This window comes from Cydia strobilella, chromosome 21 (assembly GCF_947568885.1).
Source record: "Cydia strobilella chromosome 21, ilCydStro3.1, whole genome shotgun sequence".
Lineage (NCBI taxonomy): Eukaryota > Metazoa > Arthropoda > Insecta > Lepidoptera > Tortricidae > Cydia > Cydia strobilella.
The window spans coordinates 644658-668199 of NC_086061.1; the positions used below are offsets into that span (position 1 = coordinate 644658).

The 23542-nt window shown below is 35.1% G+C and overlaps 1 protein-coding gene and 1 long non-coding RNA gene across 2 annotated transcripts in view; one reads left to right on the forward strand and one right to left on the reverse strand.

Annotated features, from left to right (window-relative positions):
- The window catches only part of LOC134751072 (uncharacterized), a 164563-nt gene that overhangs the window by 97421 nt on the left and 43600 nt on the right, over positions 1-23542 (forward strand). The window lies entirely within an intron of this gene.
- Positions 1-23542, reverse strand: part of LOC134751057 (orexin/Hypocretin receptor type 1-like) — a 112749-nt gene that overhangs the window by 8641 nt on the left and 80566 nt on the right. The window contains exons 3-8 of the mRNA XM_063686398.1: positions 15596-16372; positions 9580-9727; positions 7840-7990; positions 7059-7183; positions 6787-6943; positions 4853-4965 (exon numbers count right to left, since the gene is read on the reverse strand). Of these exons, the coding sequence (XP_063542468.1) occupies positions 4853-4965; positions 6787-6943; positions 7059-7183; positions 7840-7990; positions 9580-9727; positions 15596-16294 (1393 nt within the window). The 5' untranslated portion in view covers positions 16295-16372. The remainder of the gene's footprint in view (positions 1-4852; positions 4966-6786; positions 6944-7058; positions 7184-7839; positions 7991-9579; positions 9728-15595; positions 16373-23542) is intronic.

Below are 23542 nucleotides of genomic sequence, written 5' to 3' on the forward strand. Positions count from 1 at the left end.
ACAAATCTTTACGCGGTTTTTGAATACCGCCCTTAATCTTGAATTTTACTTGGCACGCAACCAAAATAATTTGCGGATTGTAATAAAATATTACCATTTAAATCAAATGTTATTATTTCACTAACAGATTTATTTAAAAATTAATTTGATTTCAGAAAAGCTTTTTAAGCAAATGCAATATTATAATGCATTTTTACATTTAAAACATTTTGTGCCTTTAAATATCCATTTTACGGACTTTTCAATATTATAACCATAAAAGAAAAAGAAATGTCTAATAAAAAGTTTCTTACAAAGGCAAGAGAGAACCTTCGTGCATTTAAAGCGCAATAAAATGGAAACAAGCTCATTGTTTAAATAGAGGGCAAACAAAGTTGCTCTAGGGAGTACATGCTCACTCCAACCAGGAATGTGGAATTACAACGCGTGCAGAGCCTTTGAAAGTTAATAATGTAATACATTTTTTATGAAGCAGAAACGTCTGCGAACGATGGTATTAAGCTTAGAGCCTCCCTAGTGGCTCATATATGGTGGAAATATTCGCTGCATTGGGTACGGTCTTGGTGGCTCAGATGGTAGAGCACTGTACTAGTGATCTAGTGGTCGTGGGTTCAAGTCCCGCTCAAGACAGTGAATATTTCCACTTTTAATTTTTTTCTAAGCTTGTAATAAAATAATGTATTATTTAATTTCTCATTGTTCTGTATTTTCGTTGCAACATGTCTAATGCTCTTGGGTTCGCCAAGTTTCATAAAACTTAGCCTCGTGTACAAAAATTTAAATACCTAAATAAGTGGGTCTCTTTTTAAAACGATATCCTAGATCGTGACTAAAACTAATAAATAATTCCTATAAAAAAGGAACAAGACAAAATTAAGGTCCACTGGGGTTTGGGGTAACTTGAAGATCGGAATAATTTTGAAAATGGATTATATCTACTAAACCAGAAACACTTAAATTTATCTTTCTTACTGTTGCTACAAAAGAAAGTGCTTATAGTATATATTAGCAATTGTTAACATAAACCTAGCTTTTGTACCCCAATGCACCTTACTTAAGTAAATAATAGTTAAGTGTTAATAAGAAAAAATGTTAGGTTAACTTAAGTAACAAGCTTAGTGAAATAAATGTGATAGTGAAATTTTAGATATAATTTCAAAGTGAATTTGGTGACAACTAATCTACGGGTGACAGGCAAGTTACTGACCTGAAAAGCCAGGGAATCCTGCAAGCAGAATGGTTTAATGATGCATTTGTATGAATGACCCATACACAGATTTAAACAACTTTTCAGTTCCTGAAAATCGTGGACTCTTATAATACCTTTATCATAAATAAATATAGCTCTAGGTATCTATACCTATAAATAGATAATTGGTAAGGTGTCTTCCTTACCTATTTTCGATATTAAGGTATTATTAAGGTTTTGTGGTAGGTATACACGCGACCACCACCACGTGACCACCATGCTACCATACCATTCATAAGTGTCCTTAAATTTCAGAAATAGGAAAGATATTTTAATGTTCCATTCTGTGTATTAACCCAAATAGCAAAGCAACGAAATACACATTGATACTGAAAAATAAGTAAGTATAAAATGTCCTTAAGATAAAGAGCAATAGATTTAGATTTAGATTCATTTATTTCATAATACAGATTACATTATAAATTGCAGGCATGTCAATTTACAAGAATTCATATTATGATCGTCAAAACAAGGATGTCATAAGAATATAATCAATAAAATAATAATTTAAAAATTAAATAACTACAGAATAATAAGATTTCAAAAATAATGTCAAGATAGTATCTCCTGTGGTGGATCGTCAAGATACATCATACATCAAAATAAATAATAGGGAACTATAGCGAAATACTAAAACATGAGTCTCATACATATAGCCTATATTTTCGGCTGGTGTTTGGATATTTCTTGTCTTTAGGTTCCATAGTCACGTATTGTATTTTTATTTACATAAACGTAAGTGAAATAGTCAAATTGTTAAAATATTTGTACGTTTAAAAAAAATCGCTTATTAATCTGAGTTCTGACATTTGTTATTTATTTATATATAGTATGAATAAGCGAATATAATTTTATAAACGAAATATACAAATACACAGGCAAATATAAAATTATTCAGTAATAGACATAAAGGTCGCTCGTGCGTTTAAAACTTCAAACTGCGCTCCAGTGAGTAGGTGTTTGTTCGATAAACAGGATCATTTTTGGTAAACAATTTCAACTCATAAAATAATGACTAGAGCGACCCCCTAGGGGCGGGAGTGGTATGAGTGTCTTTCAGTTACTGGTCACTTAATTTAATATAGTGTAGTTCCAAAACACTAATTCTTGAATTAAATATGTAAGGTTTCAGCTAAATGAAAAGGTTTTTAAGTTACTTTTAAGAGCCCGTTATCGATTTTAGTCGCAAAAATGTAAAATTGATAGATTTAGTCGCTAAAATTGTACACCTTTTGATACGTTATGAGTTAAATTATTTTTTTAGTAGATTTTTTAATATTTTTATGGTACCATCGAGCTGATCTGAAGATGGAGGCACGAGGTGGCCCTTCCTTATTGTGTTTGGTGGTTTTTAGAATTGTCTCAATGAGTGTTAGTTGCCTGTGGTAAGAAAAGTAAAGTCAGCAAGAAAAGCTTGTGTCAAAAATTAAATTTTTGCCAAAATCTTTAAATATTCTATTGTTTTAATTAGGTTAATATTAAACGTCTGAAAAAGTTTGTTTTAACAATATAAACATTCTTGAATTCATTTGTAGTTATAACGTCAATTCTATTAAATCCCGGCAGCTGTCAGCATTGCATGCTTGTTGCTCTAAAATTACTACTTTGGAAAGTTACCGCTAATACCCGATTATCTACACACGAAAAATTGGGATACAACTTTTCGCACGCACATTTATAACAACGTCCTTTTATTGTTCGCATTGGGCACTCAAGTCACTTCCAATAATTAAGACGGATCGAAGGAGGGTAACCTGAAGTTTTATGTTTGACCTCTTATTTCGAATTGTCGCTATGAGTTCAGAGGTTAGAATATAATGGCCGTGTATAAGCGAATTATTTTCCTGAATGGATTGAGTGCTTGCTATAATTAAGTATTGACAGCTCTATGACACTGGTAATCAAAGAAGCGTTCAAACCCTAACTTCACAAACTCTACACCGTAGTCTAAATATGTAGCTTGGCGATTTCGTTACTACAAGAACTATTGTATAAGTAGTAAGTAATAAATAGTGAATACATTTCAATGATTTAAACTTTCACGATTTTTACTCATTATTATTCACAACGACGGGACTTAATCGTAAAATAAAACTGAAAATAAAAAAAACTTATTTTACGCGATTAAGTCCCGTCGTTGTGAATAATAGTGAGCTCGACAGGAAACGAGATGAGCTTAAGGCTCGGCCGCCAACCTCGATTCCCTACAACTATGTAGGTGGTGCGCTGACGTGCCCAAAATGTGCTCGAGTATTTAGCAAGAAGATAGGGTACGTGAGCCACCTAAGGGCGCACCAGAGAGCGGATCAGCTACACGCGAATTAAAAATTGCCTACTCCAGAGCACACAGTCGCTGTGGCCGAAATCGGTCAGGAGAGCATCATCATCAGTGAATACATTTGTCAACCTTACGTCCATGTGATGGTAGCGAAACGGCCAGGCCACATATTTTGACTAAGGTGTTGTTTGTGAAGTTATGGCTTGTAGAGTTAGAAGCTTGGCTCCACATTAGATCTGATAAGTTTTTGACAGTGGCTAAATATATGTACTCGTCTTGGCAACATTTTACATGAAAATGTTTTTGGTGGGATTTATAGTTACAAGAAATATCTAGTGTCAATGCAGATCTTAGGAATAGATTATAAAGGAGAAGAGATTATAAACTGAATGTGAAAGACACATGTAGACATAATTTTTAATTGAATAAAATCTTGTAAAATGCTTATATTAAGGGTTTTAAAATACATAACGCTTAAGAGTAATGAAAATTGTTAGTTTTATATAGAAATCTTGATGTAGTATTTTACACAGTTTTCATTGTTATAATAAATGTTTAAGTTTAAGGTTAAATTCTGCCTCTATATTTATTTAACGGCCAAACAATGAACGGTAGTTCATTCTAGCCTAAGCCAACATTATAAAAAAAAAACTTCATTCCGGGCCAGAAAACATTTACGAATAACGTGAAACCTTCAAATGGTTACATCTGAAAAGATTCATTCATTTATGAAAGGAAAAGAAATGAAAAGAGATTACGGCTGAGCCAACTCAAATCGCATTTATTATTATAGGAAAATAAATAATCTCACAAAATGATGTATATGTACGACTATATCTTGGAGATCTTTAAGGAACATAAGAAATAATTATTTTATTAGAGGGAGGTACAATGTCTGCTTTTCATGTTGATTAACGTACTTAATATGTTCAATTTGATATAAACCACATTCATTACGATTAGGTACCACGACTGAAAATCTGTATGTCGATAATTTTTCAAGAGCTTCATTTATGTGGCTAATTCTTACTTTCGAAAATGTGTGGATCTATGTTTTCGCCTCACCGAAAAGTTTATATTAAGTACTCGCTTTTAACGCTTTAAGCCATCGTGAGGAAACCGGACTTATCCGTAGGTATAGCCTAGTTTTCCTTCTGGGATGGAAATATGGTAGTCGATTGCACAATTTGAGGGAAAAAGCGTTTAGATAAGGAGTAGGTTGGACATTGAATTAATTTCTCAGGCAAAGGCAAATTTAAACAGTTTGAAAATAATAGCGGCACCGATATCGGCATTACTCCCTTACATTATACAGCAATACTCACCACTCATGAAGTTGTATATGAGGGGGTTGACCGCCGAGTTGGCGTAGCACATGACGTGCGATATGAGCGCGATGCACGTGATGACGTCACTCTGCTGCACGTTGAATGCCACTCTGTAGACAAACATAGTTGTTTACGATTTTACAAAGTTTTTAGTTGTCAGTAACTATTCTTTCCTAAGTAGGTATTACTCGTATTACACTAAGCATACTAATATAAATCATTATAGAGACAGTTACTGTAATTCCATCTAATAAATAATAATAATAAAAAAAAATAGTTTATTTACCAAAAAAATATACATTGTTTTATTAACCTATGATCTCCACACTAGGCTAGGCCTGTCTTGTGGAGTCAGTTGAGACAATTCCAATTTTTAATTAACATCTTCCTACGCTGAAGTTTTAACATTGTGCTAATACTAGGTAATAATAAATATCAATATCATTTTCACGGTAAAAACACGTTCAAAGGCAATGGACCGACTGAATTAAACACAAATCATTTTGACTTGATACTTAATAAAATACTCGTGTAACTTAATTGCTTTAAGATTAAGGATCATTAACAAAATTTAACTTTTACTTTGCGGAAACCCGTATTAATTAAATTGCTTTTTAGTTAAAGCTGCTCTGATTCGTAATCAAAAGTTCTTGTTGATCTGACAAATGCCACAAAAATATTCAAACTTTAATAGGCTACAACTAACTAAACATTTTCATTGCAATCCAACAACCAAAGCTTTTTGGCAGACCGTTTGCGCGGTTCGCTATAATTAAAACATCAAGCTTCGGTGTGTAATTTAAAAATGTTATAATATTCAAATACTTAGGAAAAACTTTTTAATAGACTGTACTTTTGCTGTTACGTACTTGGATGCCAGACGCTTCTTGAAAAGCAATTTACTCAGATGAATAGGCAAAGGGTGAACATCTCGTTAGTGTTGTACAAATAATTAAGTGCAACACATAGAGAAAAGAACATCGCCAGAACTTGTGTTATATGTCGACCAGCATAGCGCAGATGGTCACGATGGCCATTTTATGCCTCCTGATATACAAAATTCAAAAATTCAAAATTCGTTTATTTTTTAACAAGGTTTATCCTGGGTGTCGAATCCTCGTTTTAAGTTTGACACTTGTGTTAGGAGGTATTCGCTCTTTCATACAAAGGTGAGAAAAAAATTAAAAAATAGGTTTGACAATATTATAAATATTATAATTTAAGTTTAGTTGCTTAAGATAGTATTAAGTACTAACATGTATGGACCATTATGAAGTCTGAAATAAACGAATTTTATTTTATTTTATTTTATTTTTTTATAAGTATTATAACTAAAACTAAACATTACAAGAATTGATAGTTCTAATGTTTTTTTTTTTCCTGTCGGTGTAGGTGCATTAAGCGTTCACGTGTGTAATTATAATATAATATATATACACATATACAATACACATATATATATACATACATACATACATATATATATATACACATACATACCTATACACATACACACACATACACCATATATGTATATGCATACATACATATATACATTTTGATTTTACATAAGGTGTGTAACCTTACATTTCAAATAAAGAGGGTAAAGATCTTAATTAGGTAGAATAGTAAGTGTGTAAGAGTGTATGTGTGTATGGTCGCATGAGTCGTGCAAATCTCGGATCCGGTGCGATAAAGGTCAAGGTATCATTGTTTCGGTTTCTTCGTATGTTTTACTTTTTAACCATATCGTAGTCTTTATTTTACACTCGTTATATGATTTATTGTATTATCTGTTCGCTTTGTTGTAAAGATGAATAGATGTTGTAATAAATTGCCTTTTAGCAAAATAAGTCCTACCAATACTTAGTTGATTTATTATTGACTTAATGGCTAATTTTATAAATCACGTTGATCCAATTCAGGCTCACCTAAGGACTGAAATTAGATGCACGGGAAAGTAGCACACGGCGAACATGACGACGACGGCCACGAGCATCTTGGCGGCCTTGCGGCGCGAGCGCAGCTGCCCCTCGGTTGACGCGTTAGCGTGGATAGATGGCGTTGTGCGCCGCTTCGCTGCTAGCCCTAGAAGACAAACTTATGAAAAACCATACACATAATTACCAAGCAAGAAATATGAAACAGGCTTGGAAATGTGGGAACACTGAACGTGCCAAACCCAGAACAGAAATCGACTTACAGTTGTTCTGTCCTGTGGGCGTAGTGCATAGCTGATGGGACTCCGAATGGCCCGGGATGTTGTCAGAGCGCCACAGCACCCTCACGATTTGGCAGTATGCGATCATCATCAGGAATAGCGGTAGCCTTTAACAACATGGAAGTTAATTAATAGAATCACGCGTTACTTTGCATATAAATTAATACCAAAATATTACTTTGCTAATCTGCGAATAGATAAAGTGCTAGTCAATCAGTGCTAACCCGTTATACTTTTACTTTTTACATGCGATTACTGTTCCTACCCGCCCGTCAGCCCGTCAACATCTCCTGAGGAGCCTCGTAGAGAGGCGAAACACGTGTCGAGTATTGTTCTTTTCATCCCTTGGTTAACTATCTACTATGTTACGTATAAGAAACGAAATATTGGGTGGAATTTTTAATAAATCGGCCAAGTGCGAGTCAGACTAGCACACGAAGAGTTCCGTACCATTACGCAAAAGACGGCTCCCGTTTTTACCCCTTGGGCACGGAACCCTAAAAAGTAAACTAAGGTTGGATAGGATATGAAACCTTCGTCCTGGAAAAATTCATCATAACATTTATCTTAACAAAACTAAATAAAAAGACGATTTTTTCTGCCACTTAGACCTGTAAGACTTTCATATTATACAAAACAAGAGTGTTTATTGATTTACTCTGAGGACTATAAAATTGGGTGCTATACATTTACCATAATTCCATTCTTTATCATCCACCTGCGACCAAGTTAACGATAGCAATTTACTTAATGGTATACTTACGTGTAAAGAAATACCGCCTTTATTATGCTCCAATTAAGTTCAGATTCATCTGACCACTTTGCTGAGCACTGCATGAAGTACTGCTTATGCATGTCGAATCTCAGGGGGCGAGAGAGCATCTTTACTTGCAAAACTGCTAGTTCTGGCACGTCTGCAAAAACAGTATGTTTCAAGACAAGTTTGTTTACGTTTGTGTGATGGCTCCTCTACACTATCGGCGATGACAGACGATGATTGGCGGGCACGATAGTGTAGATGGCATACTCGACAGTCCCCGCCAGTCATCGTATCATCGCCTGCGACCCGTGAGTTGTAGGTTTTTTGGGTACGCATCAAAGGGAATCGCCGGGAGGTTGCGTTGTACAGGCGATCATGCGGATGCTTGCACGATGATCTTGCCGATGATAGACGATGATATTATTAACGATCATCACCGATAGTTTAGAGAAGGCATAATGTGCCTTTTGCCACTTTCCGATTGCATCATCCAATCAGCTCTGTCTGTTGTCTAATAGTGAATTGTCATCGGAATTACGAAAATATCTCAGAAATACTCAGACAGCAAGAAGTGGTTCAACAATTTTAAAGTATTGAATCAAATAAACTTAGGTACTTAGAAATACGATACAAAGAAATATAATAAATACGGTGTGAAGTTAAGTACATTCAAATCAGTTTGTTTATTTCAGGTACTTAACACCCATAGTTATATCACAACCAACAAAAATAAAATAAAATATAAACTAAAATTAAAAATTAAAAATAATCAAAATAATTAATCATAATAATTTAAAAACACTAATAATAAAATGAAAATAGTTACCTTCAAAAATTTAAACTTCAAAAGTGAAAACGTGTAAAATAATTTGTGTTTAGTATAGTCTGCAAAATTAATTTAACTTCTAAATTTTTAAAGGGAAGCTTGTATTTTAAGAAAATGCGCTGCAAACCGTTTAGTATGAAGGGGCATTTCACTTGCTTTCCAAACATCCAAAACAGAAGCTTGGCTTAATGCAAAAGTTGGCGCAGTTATTAAAATGTAGGTTCCTAGGGGAATCTCCAAACTTTCATAATGAATTTATAATTTGAACCTTTGAATCTTTGGTTGATTCTGGATATTTCCATCTCGTAGCTATACCGTGTTTTAAAATACTTCTTCTTCGTCTTGTTTCAAATGTTCAGTATAATAGCGAAATTGGTTAAGGATTTTTGATTAATAAAGTTTTAAATTCAAAAGGTAATTCCATATTGACAGATCTAGCAGGCTATGTAGGGGAGACCGAGGTGAATTAAAACAGAGGTAAGTTGTAATAACGTCAATTTTGTGGTATTTATAATCGTCTTGAGGCAAGGACGAATATTGAGGGACCAGCGGATGGTGGGACGAGGCTCATGAGGCTAAACATAATTTTTTCCAGCTCGATAACAGTTATTGACGTTATTTCAACCTACCCTATTTTAACTCCACTCAATCTCTCCTGCTCTTCCTTATATCATTACAAAATACAGACATCAAAGTAAACTAATAAGAGTTTTGAATGATTCACGGTTAGTTTCACTAGACTTATATTGACCGGCATATAGACCGTGATTACCTTTTGTATTATTTATGAGCTCCCGAACACCCGTGAACAAGATGCATACTGTAACTGCGTCGAAATATCGGGAGCTCACAAACAATACAAAAAGTAATCACGGTCTATATGCCGGTCAATTTAAGTGTAATCAAAGTTAACTTACTGAAAAGTAAAGAAATGAGCCAGATAATGAGTATGGCGGTCTTGGCGCGGCCGGTGGTGGACTTGAACTTGAGCGGGAAGCAGATGGCGTACCACCGGTCCACAGAGATGAACGTCAGCGTAAGCACCGACACCGTCACCGACACTGACTGTGGACACACGGCAATATCAGGCCAAGAACACATAGGTCTAAAAATATTAATTGTCCGAGCGAAAGCAAATGTCTCTTTAGGGGTATCTGGGAGTATAAATATGAAATGCAAAAGTACTTATTTATTGATGTGTAATAGTTCAAACACGACCGGGATAACCCCCATGTAGCAAATTTCATTGAAACCGTTTGAGATGTTTCCAAAATCCCCGAAATATATAAATATATATACAAGAATTGCTCGTTTAAAGCTATAAGATAATTATACCTATATGCAACTCAAACAAACCTAGTTAATACTTATTTTGGTTAACGAGTTTCTTTTTCCATAGTCATGACGATATGCATTGTTGCTTGATTCGCTTTACAAATTATTTGGTTGGCTTCATGGATTTTATTATAAATGATGAGTCGATCGTCTTCCGGTACGCGGACGCCACTCCAGAACCTTCCGGCCCCACCGGCCATCAGTTCTGCGAGCAATGTGCCCCGCCCACTGCCACTTAAGGTTTGCAATTCTGCGAGCTATGTCGGTGACCCTAGTTCTACTGCGGATATCATCATTTCTGACTCTACCGCGACGCTTTTCGCGTACCGGAAGACGAACTGCCGGTAGGCCTCCAACAAGATGGAGCGACGACCTGGTGAAGGTCGCGGGAATTCGGTGGTTGCGAGCGGCACAGGATCGGTCGGAGTGGCGAGCCTTGGGGGAGGCCTATGTCCAGCAGCGGACGTCTATCGGCTGACATGATGATGATGATGATGAGTCGAAAGGTTTCTTCCAATTTAGGGAGTAATAACATCAGGTTAGTCAACAGTGACACCGCGTTCCGTACCGTCGTTGCCAGCACAGCGACATAAACCAGTGCATGTTGTGGTTTTTCAATTGATTTTTCCTCGATTAAATGTACGAATACTTCTTACAATTTCATCTATTATAAAATAACAAATGCTAGTAAAATTGCCACGAACCAGCAGTTTACCTAATAGGCCAATTCCATCTTAGGTGCACTGACTTCATAATGATATCTAAACGATGTCATTTAGTTATAGTGCGTCTCGTTCGCGCCAATACATGTACGGAAAGTACGAGCGAAATACACGATATCTGAATGACATCATTTAGATGTTAGTGTACGTTCGAATAGGCCTGTAAGCCTCGTACTGAGAAGCACTTAACCTTAGTCTAATTATCGCCGGGACATTAAAGCCCGAAACAAATTTACCCGCAGTTAACAAAACTACGATAAAGAGACGTGTCAACCCAACAAGAGGTGCTATTACCCGCCAACTAATTACTGTCGTTACACTGGCTATTAACATTAATTTATGTTGATTATTAGCAACGTGGCCTAGTAGTAAACCTATGGGCACCGAGGTGAAATTATTGAGTAACAGTTTCATACAATTGTTTTTCAACACACTTGCTCAAAACGACGTTTTTATTCCACCGATTTTTGGCTCATAATTCTAGATATTAAACACGCGTGCTTTTTCAGTATATTATAACACATGCTTTTTAATTATATTATCCGACTGAGTTAAGAAGGTAACTGATTGCTAATAATAAGCATGGAAATGGAGCCTTGTTTAATTGGTCGGACTGGCGGGCACCGGCGCCCCCCGAACGGGGGGGGGGGGGCCGGCAGTATGACAGATTTTAGAGTTTTACTAAGTGTTTTAACAATTAAAATTTGATTAATATGAAAGTTTTTTTTTTCATCGCAAGTGTGTTGAAAAACGTCGTATGAAACGCGTGTGCATTGGTCATTACACACATCGGCTTTCTTACTGCGCGCTCGCTTACAACTCGCGCGCACAATATCGCCTCGTGTGTAATAACCATTAGCACACTTGTATCACAATGTACTATTGTAGAATGCGCCATAGCGCTGTTTATTCGCTCGTGCATGCGTCGAGTGGCAGTTGCGACAAACATATAGACAATGCTATTATCAGAAAAAATATGATGTTGTTGCTTTGTCATTTTAGAGACTGCACGCATAGACAGACAGACAGACCGACGGACAGCGGAGTCTTAGTAATAGGGTCCCGTTTTTACCCTTTGGGTACGGAACTCTAATTAAAAACGCACCAGATTTGTCGAAGACACACAATATTAGAAAAAAATATTTCGAGTGTCCCTTAAGTACCTACCTACTTCTAGAATAAGCACGCATTAAGTACGTTTACTTTATCACGTCACAAAATTTTTGGTAAAAACGCTTGTAAGAACACGTAGGAAATTTTGTTCTAAGAACAACATGGAATAAATTTCGTACATGCAAAGCTTCTGCTTCATAAATGCGATGAATATTTAGTAGTTACGCGGATTTAACGCCACGTGAAAACGAAGTGTTAATGTATCCTTCAAATATGTTAATTAATATTTTGATGAGAGTTCTGAATTTATGCTGTTTTTATGCCAAAATGATTTGTTAATTTGGAGTAATTAAAAGAGACTTGTTGACGTAACTGATGACCGAAGAGCTGGCGGCTTTCTCGCACAACATATCAGCATTGCGATACAGCGGGGAAATGCCGCCAGCATCCTTGGTACAATGCCTCAAGGGCCTATTTTAGATTTAAGCTGGTTATTAATTTCGTTTACGTAGTACCACTGTATATATCTTGTATGTAAATAAATTTGTGAATTTTAAAAATGTTAGATATAGTTAGTAAAGAGACTTGTGACATTGTCATTATGTTCTAAGTAATTATTTTGCTAAATGCGTGTTCTTTTATTTTATTTTTACACGGTTTATACCGTGTAGCCATTTCTTATTCTTATACACTTGTTGTTGTCAATAATGACATTGTCAAGTACTGCCATAGACAGTAGACAAGATGGCGCTGGTCGCTGCTGCAAAGGCTGCGTTCAGCTTATGGTTGGGCCGTGTCGTACGGTGCGATCGTGACCCAAAATGGTCCCGCCGGAAGATCAGCGCTGACCTTCGGGTCAGCATTATGCTGAGGCGAGACCATTTCGTGGTAAACTTCAACTCCTACCTATTTTATAAGTTCCTATAGCTTTAGTTATACTTTTGTATGTAATTTTAGTTTTAACTTTATCACGAATAAAACATTTGATTGATTGATTGATTGTAGGTATTTTCGTACAACTAGTTTCATTAATGCTTTAAAAAATTATTTCATACATATTAACCCATCCCATACAACGTAACGCTATCAAAATTTGTTTAAAAATTAAAAAAAGGAACGATATTCAATTTAAAATTATTTTGGGTTATACAAAATTAGTTTGGCGCGAAAACTTTAGGACCGTAGTCCTACTCACAATAAGTACTTTGTAAGAGATATTTCAAGTTTACGTATTAAAATTACATTTCGAAGCCTAAATATTATATGAATAAGATGTAGTGGTCGAAACAAATCCACTCAATCATCAGTTAATTACACTACTTATTTCCAAAATACCTGAGTCCCATGTTCGATAAAAACCACTCAATCCAAAGCTTTAGGTGGATCACCTTGTGAGTCGGTTAATTAGTTCTATTAAAAACAATAAAGACCGCAATTCCCTTCTAATAGACGTCACAATAGCTTAAACTCTATAACAAATGCTTCGGACAATAATTGATTGGCAGAGGGCGGGACTGAGAACGGTAGTTAACTCGGTAGGTTACACAATTTAAAGAGGAAAATGAGAAAATGACCATTTTACGACAAACTCTCTCGGCCCGATTCAGACAATACTAATAAGAAGTCACAACAGTACATACTGATCTGTCAGTATTGTTTCGGTTGAAGAAATTTCACTTTTGTCACTGACAGTTCGGTATCGTATTTATTTTATCCTTTTTGAAGTCAGTTTTACTTTTTTTTATAAGATAATCATAAATAAAAGAAAGTATAAATCAAAGGACAAACTTTGTATACCTAATTAATTATCCTTACAAAAATCATAAACCAACATACCAAATAAACTCCATAAAGGACATTCAAAACAAACCGGATGAATTCATACCAAAATTAAGGCCTGACACAACGGACAGGGGATTATGCATTCATGTCTACGTTTTAAGTTGCGTGACTGACTGTTTTATTTACTGGAAGGACATTTACGTATAATTAATTGTATTATTCGTTATTTTGTCGTATTCGTTGCTAGTATTCAGTTGTTACGTTTTTAGGCAAAATTAAGGGAGAACCTTTTTCAGATTCACTGGATTTTGTGTAGGTACGGTAGGGTACGGTCATAGATAATTAAACGCGTGAATGGATTTATTTAAACTGAGAGATAACGATATCAAGCATTTAAATTGCAGTTATTAACATAATAAATTGACTTTTTTATCTTCTATATATAAATAATATAATTATTTCGGGGCTGGTCTCATAGTAAAAGTTACTCAGTATAATCCCAAAACCTCCCTGGCAACGGGAATGCACTAATTTTTTTGCCACTGTGTATATACACATATGTAAATGCGTATATCCTAACTGACTGACTGACTCATCAACGCGGAGCCTAAACTACAAAGTACTGGATCTAATAAAGTAACATTTATGTGTACGAGAAATAAGAAGCTACTCATATTTTATTTTAAGGTAGCACAAGCAACATGAAACTTCGAATAAGATATTTTATTAAAATACAAGAAAACTCCTTTAAGCCTTTTTTAAAAATTCATCTTCTAAGGTCTTGATTGAGGAAATTTAAACTTCGTAGATCTGATAGACATTGTAGTTTTCTTTGGATATTAAGAAAATATTGGATATTCCCCAGAAGAGCTATCGGCTATGGAAAAGTATGGCGTAATTAGAATTCATACCGCCCACCAGACGTTATAATAACCTGTAGTTACTGAGAACTCGCGGTTTGCCAAAAACTATACAGTGCTATTGAATTTGTTGCACTTAGTCGGCAATGGATCGAAATACACGAGCGATTTATTGCAAGATCTGTGGAGCCCTTAACTGATAGATTTTAAAGTCACCAAAGAAAAACTAAACGACAGAAAAATTCTAAATGACAGCTCGCAAATTTTAACGAGCATCGGTTGAAAATTGTGACCTGCAGAGGAAAACATCCAGACATACGAAAGCATTTTTGCCCTAGCTGAAATGGAGACCTTCGCTAACGCTCGGTCAAGCACTGTCATTTGATACCAAACTCGACCATAATTACTTGCAAATAAGGTGATCAGAATAGCAAGACCCCTCACAAATAGCTTTTTGGCCTTCTAGGCTCTTGTAGCTTTTTAATCCCTTGATCGAGCCTGCTCATAATTTAATGAATAAAATATTATGCCCTGAATAATTTACCCAATTTCATTTAAATTAGAACAAATTTAGTGAAGCCTTTAAGCTGTAAAGGGAAACATATTTAGCACTGTAAAAGACTAACAACCCAAACTAAGATTTTTCAATTTCCAAAGACTATCATAGTAAAACGTAGTTTCAATAGATACAATAAAAATTACAAAAAGCAAAAAGTAAACGAAAAGGCACACAGCGAATATTAACTTAAAATCATTCGCCAGTGTGTTTCGGGATTGAATGAATGCAGGATTGCAATAAAAAAAATATGGATCGAATATTTAATGAATCCCTCTCCCAAGAAAGACAGATTCATGAGTGTTGTTTTAAATATTGTGCCCTGGTTACACAGAGCAGTGTGGAACCCTAAATTTAAATGTTTAAGAAGTCGCTAATAAGAAAACCTTTTTTACTGTTGCCCGAATTCTTCGTTGTACCATGATAATTTACACTGAGGGCAATTTATGTGTAGGTTATTATTTGCTTTTCTTAATTAATAAATCCATTGTTCTCATGCATAATTGTTACTTTAGACTTAAATAATATTTGATAATAGATAAAATTACGCTGATAGGAATTTTACCTGAGAGTACAGCACTATTCGACACATTGCAGTGCCAAAGAACCAGGTTTCCGTCACGTCCCATAATACTGTCGGAGGCAGACATATCAAGATCACCATGAAATCAGCCACCGCAAGATTCACGATAAAATAGTTGGTCACAGTTCTCATCGAATGATTCCTGTACACCGCGATACACACTAGAGCGTTCCCAATCAAGCCGATCACAAACACTATTGCATGCGTTGTTATAAGCACCCATTCGAATGGCCGCGGAAATATGTACTCCTGTAACATTTCTATGTACTCATCTCTTGTCATATTGCAATAGTCCTGATCTCCGGGGCAAGCTGTTATTGAATAGTTGTCAACTTCCGTCGTTGTGGTATCTTCGGCCATGATTCTTGCAAATTCTATGTCGCTTCGATTAGAAACCATTTTATCTTTATCGAAGATTTCGTTTCTTAAACTATCTGTATCTACTTCCAAATATTCTGTGTTATTAATTTCATTTGTTACCTTTTCGTCGTGTCTTTGCGTTCTGTAAATAATGTCTCTTTCAAGGTAATCATTCAAGTCTATTCTTGTATTACTATCTAAGAATTCATTTAATATAGTTAAGTTGCTTTTGTTCTTGTTCAAGCTCTCCGAACTAACACACAGGTTCCATACAAGAATCATAATGACTTTACTAAGCCGCGAATCAGCCCGCGACACCATCTTGGAATTGTTATCTGGTCATTTTTCTCCCATAATGCAAGTTCAAAGTTTTTCTGATAACTTCTGCGCTCCGCCCATCTGTGAAAGAAAATTCTAATTAAAACAATGGTAAAAGTGTTCAAGTTTGTAAGAACTTTAAAAATAAATGACATTAGGGAAGTGTACAGTATACATATGGAAAAAAGAACAAAACATTTCGGTCACATTTTAGGTACACATTATAATTTATCAGAAATAAATCTAAGATCATATTTGGGTGTTTTTTGGGTATACCTAATACCTATGATGTTGTTTATGTTAAGCTGCCACTTATGGGGCTTTTTTCTTTGTGTTTTAACTGTATACTGAAATCCATTAAAAATAAAACAAATTACTATAATTTTGCAATTAAACCTCATGTCCTCACGGGGATCGAAAGGTCAAAATCAATGTAAAACGTTGCAGGAAAACGCCAGTCAGTTTTCCATAAAAAATAGCGCGTTTTAGTTATATCTCTCTACTTATATCTTGAAACGATAACAACACCAGAAATAATTCGTTGTACCTACCTTGTAAGAAAAAGAGACAAGAGGTAGGTATGTAAAGTAAAACAGGACAAAGAACATGTGCCACTTCTTATTTCAATCATAATTGATACCAAATGGTCTTCCATTAAATTATCATTAAAAACTTCCATTCCTCCAATTCGTGCATTAATTTATGGAACTATTTTATATTGTAAAGATGACTAAACAAAATCAGACAAAAACACTCAGATTGGAAAAGTTTGATATTCTTTGTAATCTATAATGTAGCTTTACATCACAAAAACGAAATCTTTGAATAAAGTAAGTAAACGATTCCAGTGAAAACACCACACCAAAGGGTAAAAAACGGGACCCTATTACTAAGACTCCGCTGTCCGTCTGTCCGTCTGTCCGTCTGTCCGTCTGTCTGTCTGTCACCAGGCTGTATCTCATGAACCGTGATAGCTAGACAGTTGAAATTTTCACAGATGATGTATTTCTGTTGCCGCTATAACAACAAATACTAAAAAGTACGGAACCCTTGGTGCGCGAGTCCGACTCGCACTTGGCCGGTTTTTATTAACTTGCAATGTGCCTATGTAAGTATCTATGTATGTACTTAAATATGTAACTATATTTTTGTACGGGTCAAATCTTGCAAGTTAAATTTGACCCTCTTTCCGACTTCCAATGAAGCTGAAAATTTTCATACACATGTAAGTCTGGTGACAATGCCAATGCAATGCAATGTCTGGTGGCAATGGTGGTAAGGTATTTGTAATATGGGCCTTGTTGCCTGATTTAAAATTTAAAATAAATATATGCAATATTTATGATACCATCGAGCTGATCTGATGATGGAGACAGGGGGTTGGCCATAGGAACTCTGTGATAAAACAAGGAAACCTAATAGTGTTTAGGGGTTTTAGAATTGTCTCGATGAGTATATTAGTTGCTTGTGGAAAGAAAAGTACAGTCAGCGATATAAGCTTGTACGAAAAATTAAATTTTTGCCTAAAATATTTCTATTTTACCTATATATAAAATATTAGTCGTATGTCCGAATTTTCTTTAAGATGGAAAACGTGAGTAAACATATGTTACGTGTATTAATCCGAAACGTGACACCCGTACAGCCTTTATTCGGAAGGTTTATAAATAATAATCCTGTTTGAATTTCCTCAATGATCAAATATGCACAAGATATTTATTTGGGGCCTTGCTGACATAACAAAGTATAATCCATAAAGGTATATTATATTTTTACAAGCTTTTATTTAACTTGCAATGTACCTAGTTTTTCTCACTATAAATATAGAAGTAGAGTCAAACCAAGAAAAGTTTGCAGAGATTTTGACGGCACACGCAGTGCAGGTGTTATTTTAAACATCACTTTTATGAAATTATGACGTCTAATAACACAGGCACTACATGTGCTGTGAGCTAATGACTCAGGACTTTTCCCACTGTTAAGTGTTAACAGTGGAAAAAGTGTTAACTCAACATTGTATCTCTATCCTGTTCTTTTTTCTCTCTTTTGTTCTTCTTGTTAACTGTTTAAACCAATTTTCCCTCTCTAGTAAGATAAGTAAAGTATATTTATAAGTTTAAGTATTATTAGTTGTAATTTCGCACACCATGCACTTTACGCAGTTTCTATCTGTGGAAACTTGTAATTGGCTCACTGCTTCTATGTTATTACCTAACGTGTTACTTCAGCTGTAAGTTTTCCTAATAAATAAAATAAAATAAAATAAATAAATAAATAAAATCTCTACAGACTTTTCTTGGTCTAACTACTTCTATGTTTATTGAGAGAAAAACTCACTATAAAAAAGATTCAAGGGGATAGTTTTATTTGATGTAACTAACTTCACTAACGCCGGACGACTTGGACGCATTCTACCCCAAATGATGGGAAAATGCCGATGACAGGGTCGAATGGAAAAAACGAGGGGAGGCCTTTGCCCAGCAGTGGGACACCAAAGTAGGCTAATAAAAATAAAAAAAAACTTCACTATTGCCACATCTTCGTTATTCACAGATGGCTACGTGGGCATTGTAGGGCCTCTAAAAAAATCCAAAAAAGTACGTTTAGCAGTTCGGATACAATAGTTAATAGTTTGTTTTTTGAACTTTTAAAATTACGTTTTTGTTTAAGTCCTAAGGGGATTGATTAAAGAAAAATAGTTGTGTCGTTCCCGAGAACGTTTTCCCTTTTGTATGGGGAATGTTCTTGCTCGAGAATATTTCACATAATGAATTGAGAACGTTCTCGAGAACGGCACAACTGCTTATAGGAATATCGTAAAGATCAATTGGCACTCCATCTAACATCCATTAGAAAGCCCATTTATATGGTAATTTGCATTTATTACGGCTAATTAATTAGCTGCTAATGGCTTAAAGACTAATAAATATAAAATGACACAATTTTCAGTTGTAAATTCGACGTTCCTCTATTGACATAGAATTCGAATTTGAACTGTTTATTGTGTCTATTGGGGTTGACGGGAATGTTCGTTGTTGTGGCTATTAACTAGGTATATATAGTCTTGGAACATCGTATCGCTGTTTTGTGCTAATTTGTATGCAAAGCTGTACTTAAGACAAATTATTTAAAATGTTGCGACGTTTAATTTACAGAAAAAATATTGCCGTTGTTATGACTTGGGATCAGCGGAATGTTACTTATTAAAAAATTCAGCCACTAAATTAAAGTAGTAGAGACTGTAGATAGCCCGTAGTTAATAGGTATTATTACGGAACTTTACTTAATGAAATTTTAGTCATAGATTAGAAAAGTTACGAGATGAGGATTATAAAACCGCACTGCGCAAAACTTTGTAAAAGATTCCTGATAATTCCTCTCTCATATTCAGTTTGTTTATATGCGAATCTTGATTTTTAGGGTTCCGTACCCAAAGGGCAAAAAGGGGACCTTATTTTATTACTCTAAAAATTCATTATTCTTATGAAAATGTTACTCATTATTATGAAAATTTCAACTGTCTATCTATCACGATCCATGAGATACAGCCTGGGGACAGACAGACAGACAGACAGACAGACAGACAGACGGACGGAGAGCGAAGTTTAAGTAATAATTTTACCCTTTGGGTATGGAACCCTAAAAATTTACGTTATTTTAGTCATTATGTGTTTGGAACTTAAAGTGGTAAAAGTTTTGCTGCAATTCACGACCTCGGCATTTTTTCGCAGATACATACATGTGCGCGAGGTTAACCCAAATGTTGGTAACAAATTGGTATAATATTTTTCATTTTCTGAATAAGCCATGTAACAATTTTCCTAGGTTTACTACCGCTAGCCTGTTAACGCAACACTGCGTTTCATTTCCATTTACAAGTTTCTCAAAACCTTAAAATAGGAAAGCATTAAAACTTTGTCCAGTCCGAAATATCGCGTGACAACTAAATAAATTCAAGTCACAAATTAAAACAGGTCGCCCTAGTTCTTTTACCGAGTCATGTACGAAAGATATACAAAACGATTTTAATTATGTATGAGACGGAGAAAGTAAACGCAGACAAAAAGAACCAAATTTCTTTAAGTGCTGAGTAAAGATTATGAACTCGTGAGTTACTTTAGTCTGTATTTTACAAGCTTTAGATGCAAACCTAACTACTCGTAGCATTTTAATCAAGTAATAATGAAACTGAGGTAGTTTTTATTAGAAGAACCCTACTCTTGGTTCAGCAGAGATGTGGAGCAGATAGTTAAAACGCTAGTTTACGTGTGAAACAATATATTACAAGCTATTGACATTACATTAGACATCAGTACTTGTCGTAATAAGTTTACTATGTATTGTGCCAGTAGCACACATATGCAACGTCCAATAGTTTTTAGGGTTCCGTACCCAAAGGGTAAAAACGGGACCCTATTACTAAGACTCCGCTGTCCGTCTGTCCGTCTGTTTGTCTGTCACTAGGCTGTATCTCATGAACCGTGATAGCTGAACTGTTGAAATTTTCACAGATGATGTATTTCTGTTGCCGCTATAACAACAAATACTAAAAAGTACGGAACCCTCGGTGGGCGAGTCCGACTCGCACTTGGCCGGTTTTTTTTGTGAATACATCTATTTGTTACTGTCAAAACCCGAAGTATGATGAATCCAAGGATTTTAAATAGGTTTTAACTCAACACTTGCGACAAGACGGAAAGATTTGCCACTACAAGGCATCACAAAACTGAAAGTGGCCAAGCACTGTGCTAGTTACCAATCTATCTTGTTATTTAATAAGTTACCTGCTGAGCTTAAGACATTAAACATTTTGCTTTTTTGGTAGAGAAGTGCTACTACACGGTAGAAGAATTTTTGACATAGGTAATTGGTATAAATTGACATTTTTTATTATTGTCATTATTCCATTAAGTACTTAGACATAATTAATTATTGTATGATATTTTGTAATGCTTTTAATGCTTTGTAAATATTAATTCTGTTTATTTTTAAGATAATTGTTAATTATTTTTTTATTGTTAAGTAATGTGAAGAGTTTTTTTATATATTTGTATATTTTTATGTATAAATAATGAATGAATGTTGAAGCTGACGTTATTATAATTTTGAAGCGGATTTAATATTCTTAATTATATTCTCAGATGTAATGAAGGATCTCAAGGAACATTTTTTAAAGTTGTCGCATCGCTGCAGCTCTCTTAGTATGCTCTCGCCAATCTTGCGAGCGTGTCTCTGAATATAGTAAACTGCAAATTTTCTGCTCGTCGCCTAATCCGAGCCACAGTTTGGGAAAAAACTGGGCGCTAATTCTGCTGACCCAAAATTTTTGTGACCAAATTTTTATAGCTATTTTTAGTTAAGCAAAGCTAGTGTAATAAAACTATGAAAACGGATTATATCGCGTATATTGAATTTATAATACATCCCGACGTTTCGAACCCTTTACAGCGTTCGTGGTCAACGGGTGACTGAGAAAAAATTACAAAGTTGAAAAAATACCCACATACTAAAAATAATGAACAATCATAGACTATAAACTTTAAGGCTGGTTGTACATGCAAAATCAGTTCATAAGGCTAGTTATACACTACAATTATTTTAATATGGGACCGGCAACAAAGCTAGTGTCTTAATTTGTTTTAAGCCTACATAAATATAATGTACTAGATAAATACAATAAACACTTTTTTATTGATCTATTTTGTTCAGAGGTAGGTAGAGAAAAAGTGGCCAGGGCTCTACAGAGGTTTGCAAATGTCCCGCTATTTGATATTTAACCTTACCCCTAATCATTTTCTTTATCAATATTCATAATATATGTTAGCGACAAAACGCGAGTTTAGTGACCGCGCACATAATCTCTTGTTAGCAATTTTGCATACCAATATAAATTAAATTAAAGCACTTTTAATTGAAATAAATAGATTAAAATTTCTTTTTGATTATATTTGTGGTTTAACCAAATTTTAGTATGAAAGTTTACGATTACATTTTACACAGAAATTTCTTAATCCAAATCACATTACGAGAAGGTTATTTTCGATAACGTAACCAATGAGGATAATAAGACAGAGCGGTACTGTCATAGTAAATTTTGTAACCACTTTAAATTCACTGACATACTTTAAAACTCAAAATGAAGATTTATAAAAATACCTTAAAATGTATTTAAATATGTATAAATGGTTTTTTTTATTTGCATTAATTATTTTTATATGATTTTGACCCATGTTCTTTCACTGGTATGCGTTAAAATTATAAATAACAAACGAAACAGTCAAAGCCCTCTATACGAGAGTAGGCCAAAACTAGTGGCGCCATCTGATCGAGAATCAAATTTTCGTGATTTTCGAGGCACGTTTTTTTCTTAGACTGTATCCATCTATTACGGAGTTATATCTATCTTTGACGTAACTATACGCTTATTTATACACACCAATCAACTCTCTGTCTGCCAAAAACGCAAATGATGGTAGGCGTGCGTTTGAAGTAAACAATTCATACCGTAAAGTCGTAAACGAAAAGGTTGTAACCACTACAAAGTTACGTGATTGATCTAACCTCGCCCACTCGTCATTTCGTCCCCAAAGAGCCATCAAAGGCTTCAAATTTGTTTTGCTTTCACTCAATCCAATTACCGAGTATTTTCTTTAGGGTAACCAGTATAAATACTACTGATTACGCGTACTTGTCGCTGATCTGGACGTATACTGGTCAGTCTGAGGCAGGATGCTAGATGTCACGGGAATTATACTTTGTTTGGTCTCGTCGAGCCTCGCATGATAACTTTTTGCATGAATATTAAATAAGATTAGATTTTTCCATCACACTTGCTCGAAAAATATCTTATTTCTTGCAGGTGTACTGAAGGGAAAAGGCCTGTATTGTATTATAGCTTTCTTTTTAGGGTTCCGTACCCAAAGGGTAAAAACGGGACCCTATTAGACGGACTTCACTGTCCGTCTGTCCGTCTATCACCAGGCTGTATCTCATGAACCGTGAGAGCTAGAAAGTTAAAAAATTTCACAGATGATTAACAACAGATACTAAAAACAGAATAACATAAATATTAAAGTGGGGCTCCCATACAATATACGTGGTTTTTTTGACGTTTTTTGCGTAATGTTACGGAACCCTTCGTGCGCGAGTCCGACTCGCACATGGCCGGTTTGTTAACTATGTCACTGTATACGAACAAAGTAGGTTATAAGTAAAACACTTTGTTTCGTCAAGGTACAAGGGAGTCGAACT